Raw genomic sequence first — 13,282 nt, 5'->3', positions numbered from 1 at the left:
TTTCACCACCACAGTTTTAGGCGAATTTTTCTTAAGTATTCAGACTACATTTCCTTTCTTATTATCACTACTTTTAGTTTTATCATCTTAGAGTCCCCCGGGCAGCTTTTCCCAGTGCCTTCTCTTTGCCAATTCATATTCTTCTGTGTAGCTGTTATGTTTCTCTACAGTTGCCGTCATATTTTTTTTTTTTTGTAAAACCTCTTGTTTAATGTCACTTGCAGATGTCATTACTATTCTGTTCACTTCCTCCTTCTGCTAATGGAGATGTGAAACAACACAAACCTATCATTGCTCTTACTAGGTACTTTCTGTCAACCTGCTAGGCTGCTGTTTATCGGTACTCTTCCTTTATGGTCCTTCAGTTTACGTTCATTCCCCATGACAGTGCTCTTATCTAAGTCCTTGCAAATTAATTTTTCAAGTAAAATTTTCTGAGACACTGTAGAAAAGGTTTTGCTGATGCTTAAATCCAGCTTCACTTTTTCAGCTGTTTTCCCGTCTTTTACACTAGGGGTTTTCTCCACACACAAAAAAAAAAAAAAACCCAAAAAAAACCAACAAACAACTGAAGAATAACAATTCCTGTTGAGATATCTCTTTTCCCCCTGCAACTGTAACTTTCTAATCTGAGGATCCTGCTTTATGAACACTTGCTGCCTTAATGGCAGGCACTCTCAAAGGCTAGGTTTCACTGATAAACTGTTATTCAGAGAAGTTTCAGGGATTGCAATCAGATGTGTCAGGTGATTAACTTCTTAGTAGGTGGAGTAAGGGCTGCAATTTCATCTTATGCAGTGTATGTATTGCATCCTATGCAGTAAGTATTAAGGGCCAGATTTCACCTCACACATATTGAGTAAAATGTTTTATACGAATGATAAAATTCTGTTTGTTTCAGCGTAATCTTGGTGTCAGGCCAGATAGAAACACATTTAAACAGTGGGATTTTGGAAGAAACAACTCGCTGCTCAGTGTGAAGATGGCAGAAATGGAGTCACATTAGATCAGGATTGTCTCTGCCCTTTCCCTAGTAGACAGTGATGACAGAATATCCTCTTGGAGCCTGTAGCTTATCAGAATAAGGAGCAGGGAGGGTCACTTCTGAGTGTTAGGAGATTCCCTCTTTCTTTCTTTCTTGTAGAATACTGGCTAATTCTATTTGGAATGATAATGACCTTTGAATAGAGTTCACCTCCATCATACGAATCACCTGTATTAGTTCATTTTGTATGGAATAGTCACAGTGCTAATCATGTCATAATGAAATCAAGCTTTATCAGTTAACGAGACTACTAGAAATACAACGTCCTTCTCTGGATTCTCCCCAGTTTCATTCTTCATTTGCTACTTTAGCCTTCTTGCAAGCCTGTATAACCGGGGATTTGTCTAAATGCCATCTTTCAGCAGCCTCAGGGGTTCAGAAAAGCTTTCTCGTAGGGACATTTTGAAACCTGAAGCTTTTTTTAGTCAACTTCTTGTGTTATCACAGGGTAAGGACTGTAGTTCCCACCAACAGATCTCAGCTCATATCCTTGTTTTAACTGCTGAGTCAGCACATAGAAAGGATGGGCCTTGACTAGCATGTGACATCATGGTTTTCTCTTGTTTTCTGCACTGTGTGTTCCTTCAGGGGTTATCTTGCTGCTTCTTGATAAGTTACGGAAGATGAAATGGGAACAGATGTGGAGACTCACAGCAGAGCGGGAGTTAATGAGCATGCTGTCCACCTCACTGGCAGATCAGGTGAGTAAGACAGTGCAGATGAGTGGTACAACCAGTACTCCGTGGTTTGAGGAAGGTAAGAAAGGGAAAGGGGGTGAGATGTGGAAAAAAAGCGTGGGAAAGATATTGTGCCTGTAGTCACCATTTGTTGATTCGTTCTGGGGAAAATGTGGAAGCGAGGAATGGAGATTTACTCATGAGTTTTCTCTTACTGCACTGACATTTTTACCTCCTCTGCACAGATGATTCATGCAATAGACAAATAGGGGTTTCTGTCCTTTAATTTTCTGTCCTCCTTTCTTTAACATAAAACTCTCTAGACACTAGAAGTCCAAATATATTGTGTCTTTTCCTACTTGTTATTGTCTAAGCAGACTTTAGTTTAAGAGTCTCCAGATACTTCTCTACTGTTTCTGGAAGATGAGTCCCAGCAGTATTTCAATATATTCCTTGCCACAACAGCCCTGTGAACTAAAAAGTGCTGCTGTCTCCCTGCCACAGATGGGAAACTGAGGCCAAGAGAAGAAATAGTGTGCCTACACACAGAAATACATGTTTACTCTCTTTCTGCTTCCTGCCAGCTCTCAGTTTTAAATCCAGAAACCCTGTTAATGTAGTACTGGACCTGAACCAATAAGTCTTGCTCAACAGCTTAAGTATATTAACTCAGTAGAGCATCATATTTAGATATTTCTGCTGCTTCTGAGCTATATCTGGCTTATGACCAGTCTCCACTAAGGAAGCATGCTGGTTACTGCGCACATGGAGATGTGCTCTTATGTACAGTATCCTTGCAGGTTTATCCAGAAGCTACTGAAGTTCATTAAAATCATAGAAACATAAAATGGTTTAGGTTGGAAGGGACCTTAAAGATCATCTAGTTTGGATTCCCCTGCCATGGGAGGGACACCTCCCACCAGACCAGGTTGCTCAAAGCCCCATCCAGCCTGGCCTTGAACACTTCCAGGGATGGGGCATCCACAGCTTCCCTGGGCAACCTCTTACCACCCTTATAGTGAAATTATTTTCCCCTGATATCTAATCTAAATCTATCCTCCTTCAGTTTAAAGCTGTTGCCCTTCACCCTATCACTACGTGCCCTGATAAAGAGTCCTATCCCATCTCTCCTGTAGGCCCCCTTTTGGCGGGGGCGGAGGGGGTGTGCTATAAGGAAAGCGGAAAGTCCTCTATAAGGTCTCCCTGGAGCCTTCTCTTCTCCAGGCTGACCAATCCCAACTCTCTCACCCTGTCCTCATAGGGGAGGTGCTCCAGCCCTCTGATCACCTTTGTGTCCCTCCTCTGGACCTGTTCCAACGGGTCCATGTGCTGACTCCAAAGCTGGAAGCAGTACTTCAGGAGGGGTCTCACAAGAGCAGAGGGGTAGAATCACCTTCCTTGACCTGCTTACCACACTTCTTTTGATGCAGCCTAGGATACTGGTGGCTTTCTGGGCTGCCACTGCACATTGCCGACTCATGTTGGGCTTCTCATCCACCAACACCCCCAAGTCCTTCTCCTCAGGGCAGTTCTCAATCCATTCTCCACCCAGCCTGTATTTGTGCCCGGGATTGCCATAACCTAGGTGCAGGACCTTGCACTTGGTTTTGTTGGACTTCATTGGGTTTGCATGGGCCCACTTCTCAAGCCTGCCCAGGTCCCTCTGGATGGCATCCCTTCCCTCCAGTGTGTTGGCCATGCCACACAGCTTGGTGTCATCAGCAAACTTGCTGAGGATGCACTCAAATGATTCTTGCAGCTTCACTGTGTTTTGACTCAGGTCCGGAGTTGTTGTCTAATACCTGCATAGGGCAGGATTTTGCAGAGTGGATCAAGGTTGCTTATGTCTTACCCTAGTAACTTAACCATGAGAGTGTTCTTGTAACTTACTTCAACTACGTGGCTGCATAGAGGCAGAACGCGTTCTGTCTCTCATGGTATAGGCTGTTCTGCAGATCTGAACTACATGCACTTTTCATGAAATACCTGGAATACTTGTTGCAAAAAATGCTAGCTAAAATCCCAAATAGTAATTCAGCTTGAAGCAGCGCAACTGCCAGGATCACTTTCATCCCCTTTATTGAAAAGTGATGCAGTACTTACTAACCGCAGGCAGTTTGTCATTTACTACATATTACTTTCCCTGATGACTAGAAGAGGAACCACGTCTCTTGCCACCAGTACAAGATACATGTTTTGAAAACTTTGCTGAAGTCCAATAGCTCAGTGTGTCAAGAGAGCCTGCTCCTCTTTCTCAGATCTACGCATCACCCCTTAGATTGATAGCACCCTCTGTGGAAACAGAATTACAATGCAAGGTTTGCCAACTTCAGTTTGCATAACCATTTGCATTTTTACCTGTGAGGGGGAGAAGGACAGTCATCTTGGGGCGGGGTTGGGATCACTTCACTCTAGAAACAACATACTCAACTGTATCTCTGGTTTTGTCTGCTAGGATATCTTCAATGCAGTCATCAAACAAAATCCCTTCCTTGTCTACCAGCTCCCATGTTTCTGGAATGTGCAGCTCTCTGATCACACCCGTTCCGAGCAGTGCTACAGAGATGTGTCTGACCTGAAGGTATGTTTTACAGAAGGTTGGATTGGTTCTTAGGTCTTCCTAGCCAAAGAATACAAAACCTTTTTTTTTTTTTTTTTTTTTTTTTTTTTTTTTTTTTTTTTGTACTGGATAGGTTTGAAACTCTTTAGTCAACATCATTTAATGGAGTGAAATTCACAGAGGGTTGGGTGGACCCTAGTTAGAAATACATTAGCCAAAAATTTAAAGACCTTGCACACTTCATACTTAGCCATTATATACACTTAACCCAGCCACACTGACACTCATTATTCCAGGATTTCCCCTGGAAAGAAAGGCTGAGTAGAAACCTATTAATTTAATAAAATGAAGCTATAGTATCAGTTTAATAGCACATTTTTCACTATTGTCAAGTAGAACATAAAAGCAGGATGGATTTGAACAGATATGGGTAAATTAACATCAATTGTGGTCATTTTGAAAGGCCAGACTCAAATGTAGCACGCATAGAGTTCAGAATTGAAGCTGATTGATCTGCTACCAGGTATAGAATGAAACTGGCTGGCAGTAGATTTCATCAGAGCAGACTAGTGTCATCAGTAAATATTAGATAGTTTTTGGCTATTCATTTTAAAATTCAGTTAAGGTTCATATACATAATCTGTGTTTTCAGAATGCCTTTGTAAATTAGGTTTAAAAAACAAAAAAGAAGTCACGGAAGTCATGGAATTGTCGGAGTAGGAAGGGACCTCTAGAGATCGTCTAATCCAACTCCCCTGCCAAAGCAGGGTTGCCCAGAGTACATCACTCAGGACTGCATCCAGCCGGGTCTTGAAAATCTCCAGAGAACAGGACTCCACAACCTCCCTGGGCAGCCTGTTCCAGTGCTCTGTCACATAAAGAAGTTTTTTCTCATTTTTGAATGGAACTGCCCATGTTCCGGCTTGTGCCCATTGCCCCTCGTCCTGTCACTGGGAACCACTGAAAAGAGTCTGGCTCCATCCTCCTTCAACCCACCCTTTAGAGACTTGTAAGCATTAATAAAGAAGTCCCTCCTCAGCCTTCTCTTCTCCACAAACCACAGAACCATAGAAGAGGTTGCAAGGGTCCTCTGGAGACTATCCAACCCCCACTCAAAGCAGGACCAACCTAGATTAGGTTGCTCAGCATCTTGTGCAGTTGGGTGTCAAGTCTCCAAAGACGGAGATTCCACAACCTCCCTGGCCCCCTGTTCCAGAGTTTGACCACCCTCGTGTTGCAATATATTTCTTAAATCTAACCAAATTTTCCCTTGTAACAATTTGTAGAGTAACAGCAGGAATGTTCAATATGAACACGAGATACTGGATGAATATAGAAAATCAATCATCCTCAACACTGATTTCAAAAGCTACACTTCCCAAAAGACAGATCTAGTACATGGGTTAACTGACCTGTCAAAGCTGACCAGTATTGCTTGAATTTCATACATAAAGTATTCACAACCAACTATTCAGGTGTGGTCTGTAGAAGACAGCTTTTAATGTTAGATCATTATACCGGTCAGTACACTGATCACTAAATGTTTTATGATAGATGTTTGTAGGGCAGGATCAATGCAGGAATGTAAAAGCATCATGGTTTTATGACTTATAACAAAGTGCTGGTAGATATTTTAGTTCTGTGCTCATGTTGAGAATCGTGTATGACAGCAATTGCAAGGCCTGAAACAAAAGGAGAAATGTAGTAGCAGGAAAAATGTTTTCTAAAAGATTAATTTTAGAAAAATACACCTCCTACCTGGGAGTTAGCACAGTATTTTTCTGTGAATTAGAGGCTGACATTAATTCATATAATCCACTGAGACAGCAAGATTGGATTCAGCACAAGGTTAAGACACATACATTTACATGAGAAAAAGATATTGAAGGGTTTCTGAGTATCTAGGGGTTGGTTCAATTGCTTAAACACAGTTTGACCACCATAGATACTCTTAGATATCTGTACAGCACTGGCAGATACAACACAGACCTGCAGGAGACTATACCCTTTTGGCAAGGCAGCTGATGAGAAGACCAGTTTCAGTGCTTTCAGTGCATCTGTCCTTAAGCAACTGAATTGTGCTCCCCATGAGTGGTTTTGGACACTGGTTAAGCTCACTTGAGATATTAGTCTGACGACTAATCAGGCAAATCACTCTTTAGGCTGCAATGGCTGTATTGACTAATCCTTGTCAGGTGTGGGACATCTAGCTCATGTAACACCTACAAGTAAGCATTTAATAGAAGTATCTTAAAAATAAATTTAATCTTTTCTTCATTGTCGATTAACAGATTTATGTTTACAAGGAGAGCTTAGGCTTGGTTGTTCATTACTGTGTGTTGTATCACACTGTCATCTCCATTACAGCATAGGCAATGAAGTCTAAGATGCATAATATCTTCCACTGGCTTTTTGGTCTGAGGTATTTAACTCAACGAGGGGTGCAGACACATAAGCAATTTTTTCAGCTGAACTGGCCTTATTCGCACTGCTAAAATTATCCCCTAAATACTGAATCAGGGCTGAAATTTGTTGCTTTGAAAGAGAAGCCAGAGCCTTATCTAGTGCACATAAGCCCCCTGGTTTCAATAAAGCTCTTCTCATATTCAGCAGTTAAAGAACTGGCCCTCAGGCAGCACTGTTTAAAATTCTTCAAGCATTTTTTTTTAAAAAGCAAAAACCAATTAAAGTTGTGAATTTGCATTATGAAAATGAGCAAAATTCTAGTTCTGAAAAAAAAATGACTGGTTTGGTATGTGATCTTCTCAAAAAAGCAACATATGTCATTAGCCCAAGTTGGAAATTCTACTCTTAAAATCACCAAAGTTAGTCAGTTCCATGGCAGTTAATATAAATGGTATGACACAACATATTTGGCATATCCTGTATTTCATGGTAAGACTGGAATAAGAAACAAGGTAAGAGAAACCTCCAGGGTAAGAGGGAAAGACAGATTGTGAAGTTTGTACTGGAGGATTAAGAAAGATAGTGTAGGAAAGAGGGAAATGCAAGCGGAGATCTAAATTCTAAGGTAAAGCTGACCCAGTCAAGTATTCCTCAGTCAAATCAGACTACATTCCTCATGTCAGGCTGAAGAGGCGCTGATTTAATTCCATCTGGCCTCAAAGTCCACGGGACTTGAGGATTTGTCATCTCTTACACACAATATTGTGTCAAATATACTTAGACCCCAGGGCTGGTTGCTGTTCAGGGGTGTGTGTGTATGTGTGTATGTACACGCTTTGCTGCTTTGTTCACAATCGTGCAAACATAGGATGACCAGAATACTTTTTGCAGGCCTGTGGAGCACTTGAATATTTCATATTGCCTTATTGCCTGAAGAGGATTCTAATCACCTTTTTCTCTTTATAGTTGTTGCTAAGTTGCATCTCTATCCATTTTATTGAATTTTTTTTTTTTTGGTACTATCTCTTGTTAGAGAAGATCAGATGTTTGACTACTGCTGAACTCTACTTTCCAGCTGCAGCTGAGCAGCATATACAAATTTGGAAGGACTTGAACATAGGGGTCATTTAAAAAAGGTGTAAGAAGAACGGAAATATTTATAACCAAGTTCTGCATTGTTAGTGACCACTAATTTTATATCCATCTAAAGCAACATCAAAATAAGACTTTGTTATATTTTATTTGTCTAAATGCTTACTTAACCTCCTATGTCATATTATGCAGAGCTAGAGGCCACACTGTACACAGCTAGACTGTGAGCTTTGTTCTGCTGTCCGTGCGTATGGAACCAAAGCTTATGTAAATAATTACACTTACAGAAAACTTCTTTCCTCACCCTGAGGGCACCTGTTATAAGGATGCTTTGCATCAGAGTGGGCTAAAAGGAAACAGGTGCCCTTTAATTCTCTTTGACTGCAGCCTCTAAAGGCCAGAGGTGTTTATTTTTGCATGACATTTGTTACACCTTGGAGAAACACTTGAGAGTTGTTATTGAAGACCAGCCAAATGATGTTGAAGTGCTAATAGTGATTCTGTGTCAGCATCCACTGTCTATCTTGGTTATCTCAGCTCCTCACATGGCCCCCAGTAGCGTGCGATGTCAGTGGACAAGAATGTGTGCTGTAGGACCATGCCTCGCTGAGCTTTGAAGCCTGTGGTGATCTGCTTGGACCTGAGATTCATTTATGCATTACTTTTGCTGGGTTAGGCCCTGTGTTTGCTTTCCTTTTTGGTTAATAGTTGGTTCCTGTCTGTAAGGAAATCTCAATTACTATGATTTGGCACAAACCAAATGGCAAGAAAAATCCTATGAAAGAAGGTAATGAATTGTGATGCCTCTGACAACAAATCGTGACCTCACTGAATGAGTCAGTCATGAAGGGAAGTCTCGTTGTCAAGGATACAGATCCTATTTACACACAGAGAATCTGGTAATTCACAATCGTAAAAATCAGATGCTGGACTCTTCAATGGGGATGTACCCAATTATTAGAATTTCCCCCCCACTCCAAAATAGGAAAATGCTTTCAATCCTCTTAATGGCTTTTCAAACTGGTTTTGAACACAGCTGATACTAAATTAGCAGGTAAATAAATAATTAACTTCGTAAATTCCCCATTCTGAAATTGTGTTGTTTGATTCACTGTGTCCTCCCTGGGAATGTGCTCCACACTGGAAGGTCGTGATGAAATTGCTTACAAAAGTTTAAACAGCTTCTTGTCCGTAACCCAAATACATCATTTCAGATCTGCCTAGAGCATGACCTATTGCACCTATTTCTGTTCGAATCTGAGAACCACTCCATGCTGTCCAAGCACCTCAGCACTGATTTGCAGCAGCTCTGGCATTCTGCTGCCTTGTAGCTTTTAATGCCAACCAAGGAAGAGCTACACTGAGAGAAGTAAAGGCTCAAGAGAGTTAAACACAGACCCCTACCTTGAATTAACATTGCAGTCAGTAAGGTGCTTCCGCTCTGCCAAAAAGGAAGCACTGTGGTATTATAGTGGTGGTTTTAGGGGTGTTTTTTCAGTCAGGAGGCCTCTTGTTAAACAGGAGTTGAAGGAAGAACTGTAAATCCTTTTGAGGGAAATCTGAGAACTTTGGTGAAAAATACAAGTCAAGGACCATCTGTAAGGCTTACTGCCTTACAGCATAGGCACTAAACTGGGGGGGAAAGTAATCCCTGGGAATATGGGCACCAGATAAGGCAGGGCAAAGATTTGAATCCCACATCTAAAAGCAACCTCTGGGTTGCTGGCGACTCCAGTGAGTCTCTTGCACTTACGTAGTTCAGAAATCCCACTCTGAAACCTCCCTGATGACATTTTTGTGAAGTATTTGATCCTTTCTGAGGAAATTGGTTCTTTTATAAAACCATTCATTCCTGATGAAACACAGTTTAAAAATAAAGTTTCCAGACATCTCTAATTGAGGCATAAGTTACACGTGGTGCTTGTTTGCAGTGTAACTTGGGGCATATTTAAACTTTTCAATAACCTGTGCCTGGAAAAAAGCCTACTGAGATGGTATTAAAGTGGATATATATATGGATGGCTTTACTATGCAGATTTGCTAAACGTTTAACTCCTGTTGTTTTCAGTGTGAACTGTCTGGTTGCCTAAACAAGGAGTCTGGTTTGTAAGCAGGAAAGCTCCCCATCTACAAAATACCACTTTTACTTACCTAAATTGCAAGGTGCTCATGAGCTTAATTAAGAATATCTCTTCAGTGCTTTGTGGAACCAAACCTCTTTAGGCTTAAATCTGAGCTTATTTGATTCTTGCTTTTTACCCCTTCAGCCTGGAAAGTAGTTATATAGGTATACAGGATACCCAGTATTGTCTGATTTTGTAAGGGCTGAAGCAGAGTGGCAAATCATCAAGATGTGTCTTTGGGTGAAAAATGGAAGGGATTGTGCCTAAGGAAACATTCAGCCAAATACTTCTTTTGGAGAGAGAAGACGCTTCAGGGAAAAAATGGATCAAGGCACAATGAAAGCTTATCATTCAGTCATTTGAACATCAGATTTGAAAGATTTCATCTCCCCAGAGAGAGCAATGCAGCTGGAAACCTAAGGAGGTTTGCTGGGATTTTTGGTTTTGGTGTACTTCCATGCATATAACTGACCTTAGAGCCCTCTCCTACACTCCATCAGTGTATAACATCCTCTGTTACCTTCCATCTTCCACGTTGCCAGTCTATGAGGCTCCAACCATGTCATCATTTGAGTGCTTTGAGTCAGAACCTGGTGAATAAATGGGAATTATTGGCGCATTTAACCCGTTTCACTAGGTTGCAAGTGTATGGAAGTATTCCAGGAGGCTGGTTGAGCGTAATCGGTGAGTGGTAACGGTTGCTGATTAACTAGGAAGGTATTAACAGAAATGTAGATAGTGCCAAGTTGCTTAATGACAACTAACCAAGTGTTAAATAGATGTGGAATTTTAAGTTCTAATCTTTCAGTTCTTAAATTGCTAAATGAAGATTAAGGAGCATATTTTCCTTAGTTCTCAGGAAGCCTTGATCAAGAGCGGGGAGGATCTGTGGGACAGCCTAAAGGCTAGCACTGTTTCTCAGGTGTCCACCCAGATAATGTCACTGGAATTTTATATGCTCTAGCTGCAGTTTCCTCTGTATGCCAACAGAGCTTTGGAATAGCTTAGAAACTAGAAGGGAAAATAGAAGAAGAAATAAACACAGTATTATGGTGCTATTCAGTCTTGGAAAGGGGATGTTGTAATAATGAGGGGTTTAGTTTCTAGATTCACTTTCTCTTTAATGTTGAGATAACACTTGCTCAGTCTGCAAATAAAGTGGATTCTGAGTTTGATTCTTTTTTCCCTTCTGATTTCCTTGTAGTCTCTTTCCAACTGATTTTTTTTCTCCAATCAATTGCCTGTTGCCCACAATGAAGTTTCTAATGTAATGGCCATAGCTTTACCTGTGCAGCCCATTGTCTTCATCATATACGTCAGTGATGTCTGTGAGAGCCTAAGCAAGGATGCCTTGGCCTCTACAACTTCTGCTGTGACTGATGGTGCAATAGAATAAATCAGGCAGCTACAGTCGGAACTGAAGGTGAATTTGTGGGGGCTGACAGCAAAAAAAAAAAGTAGTTGGATGTAGTGCTGTATGTCAATGGTTAAGAGTCTTGCTCCTTTTTGAAACCTGTTCTTTTTTATGCTTTCATATATCACGTAATATTTATCTAATCATGTTACATTTGAAAAGCAGCCTGCTTTTTCGCTAGACCTGTTTTGTAGTTTTCCTACCTCAGGTCATACAGATGGTTGCATAGTTCCTTGATGTTCTTTAGCTGCATTGGCGGGTGCTGTCTTTCTTGATTAAAAAAATCAGCTTTTCTGGACAAGTCATCAGCTCCATTCAGCTTTCTTCAGTTCACTCCAGGCTCCCCTGACATCTGTACACATGCAGCATCCTGACACGTTTCAAATCTGATCAGATCTGAGCCACCAGCTAGGCCTTGACACTTACCAGCTTTTACACACACAACAGATTTTGAAGCACGGGCAGCAAAGAGCCTCTGCGCTGACAGCTGCCGTTGCCTGGCTTTGACATCATCCCCCACACAACTGGGTAGAGGCATCAGCACCAGTACTTAGCTGTGATGTGACACGGTGTATGCTGATGGGAAATTCCTGGAGCACCGGGGAGCCTGTCCCGTAATAGTTACTGTGTTTGTCGTCATTAACCTTCTCTGTGCTCGAGGGTCCCCAGGGTGACTGGTCAGAGTCTCAGTAGGAGGATAGGATGCTCGTGAAGATACCCAAAAGGAAACTCACATGAAGCATAGGACTAGTAGGGAGAACACACAGATTTTTCTTAAAAAGTATTTTTTTGTCGCATTTGCCAGCTTCTCAGCTTTCTTTGTTCCACTCTTAAGTAAGTGCAAGTTACCAGCTGGTAAAAATGCATACTACTACCCTGTAAAACCTTTAAGCAGCCCTTTAGGTTCCTTCAACCCTAAGCTTCTGTTACAGGTGCCTGTTTCTCTAAAGTAGGATTCAATCCTTGAGATTTTTTTGCGTTCATTTAATGCCTTTTGCTGAAGATCTGTTTTGCAGTGGAGAAAATCTGTCATCTTAAGTTTATGTCCTTACCTTCCTAAAGCTCCTTTTGGTGTTTTTTTTCTGTAGTGTTCGGTATTTTCAGCACACATTGCAGTAACACGTTATTGCACAGTTAAGCTACACTTCCAAACATATGAACAAATGTAAAACCAACAAAGAATATAGCATTATGTGGAAAAACATCTACACCAAGTGTTTTTGTCCAAATAACTTCCTAGATTTATGTAGTGTGTAGGTACATCATGATCTTGATTTAAAATGTTCCTATAACTGGAAAAAGTGATTTGCTAATTTCTGAAATGATTTTTTTTTCCCTTACAGTTGCTTTTCTGTAACTGCATGTGTGGTTTTCTGACAACCTAGTAGCCTCAGCCATGAAATCCTAGGGAGGGATAAAGCTTTCCCTGTTGGGAGAAATTCTCACTGGTGTTTGGGTATGTAGAAGAGACTGCCATAGCTTTTATGGCAGTGTGAATACTCAGTGGAGAGACTATGTATTTCTGAAGTTAGTACAGTGAGAATTCAGGCTACGTCCTGCTCTTTCCCCCTCCAACCCACTCACTCAGTAGCAGTTAGTGTGATTTCAGAGGCCTCCCTGTTCCTGTGGAGCTGTGTTGCTGAGAAGGGAGCCGCGTTCCTGTGCTCTGGGCTGCTCCTGCTCCACGTGCTGCGTTTCAGCTCTGCGTGTTCCCTCCCACCAATGCAACCTTGGGAGCAACACTCACCCTGTGACCGGCTCCGCAGCTGCAATTGCAGCTCTGGGGCTGTGTGTGAGTGACACGGGGCCTTCATGCAATTAACTTAATGGATTCAGAGAAACTCCAGCACTCCCAGCTTGGAAATATTCCCAAGGGAGACTTTTTTTTTTTTTTTTTTAAATCTTTTTAAGATCCACAGGAATAAAACAAAACAAAGCTTTTGGGGGGTTTTTTCCCCATGCCTA

General features: G+C 41.4%; 1 protein-coding gene across 1 annotated transcript in view; it reads left to right on the top strand.

Moving 5' to 3' along the window:
- Positions 1-13,282, top strand: part of LARGE (like-glycosyltransferase) — a 281,053-nt gene that overhangs the window by 231,724 nt on the left and 36,047 nt on the right. The window contains exons 9-10 of the mRNA XM_014963960.1: positions 1,634-1,746; positions 4,178-4,303. Coding sequence (XP_014819446.1) covers positions 1,634-1,746; positions 4,178-4,303 — 239 coding nt within the window. The remainder of the gene's footprint in view (positions 1-1,633; positions 1,747-4,177; positions 4,304-13,282) is intronic.

This window comes from Calidris pugnax, unplaced genomic scaffold (assembly GCF_001431845.1).
Source record: "Calidris pugnax isolate Ruff unplaced genomic scaffold, ASM143184v1 scaffold44, whole genome shotgun sequence".
In the NCBI taxonomy this organism is placed as follows: domain Eukaryota; kingdom Metazoa; phylum Chordata; class Aves; order Charadriiformes; family Scolopacidae; genus Calidris; species Calidris pugnax.
This window is presented reverse-complemented; position numbering and strand designations above follow the sequence as displayed.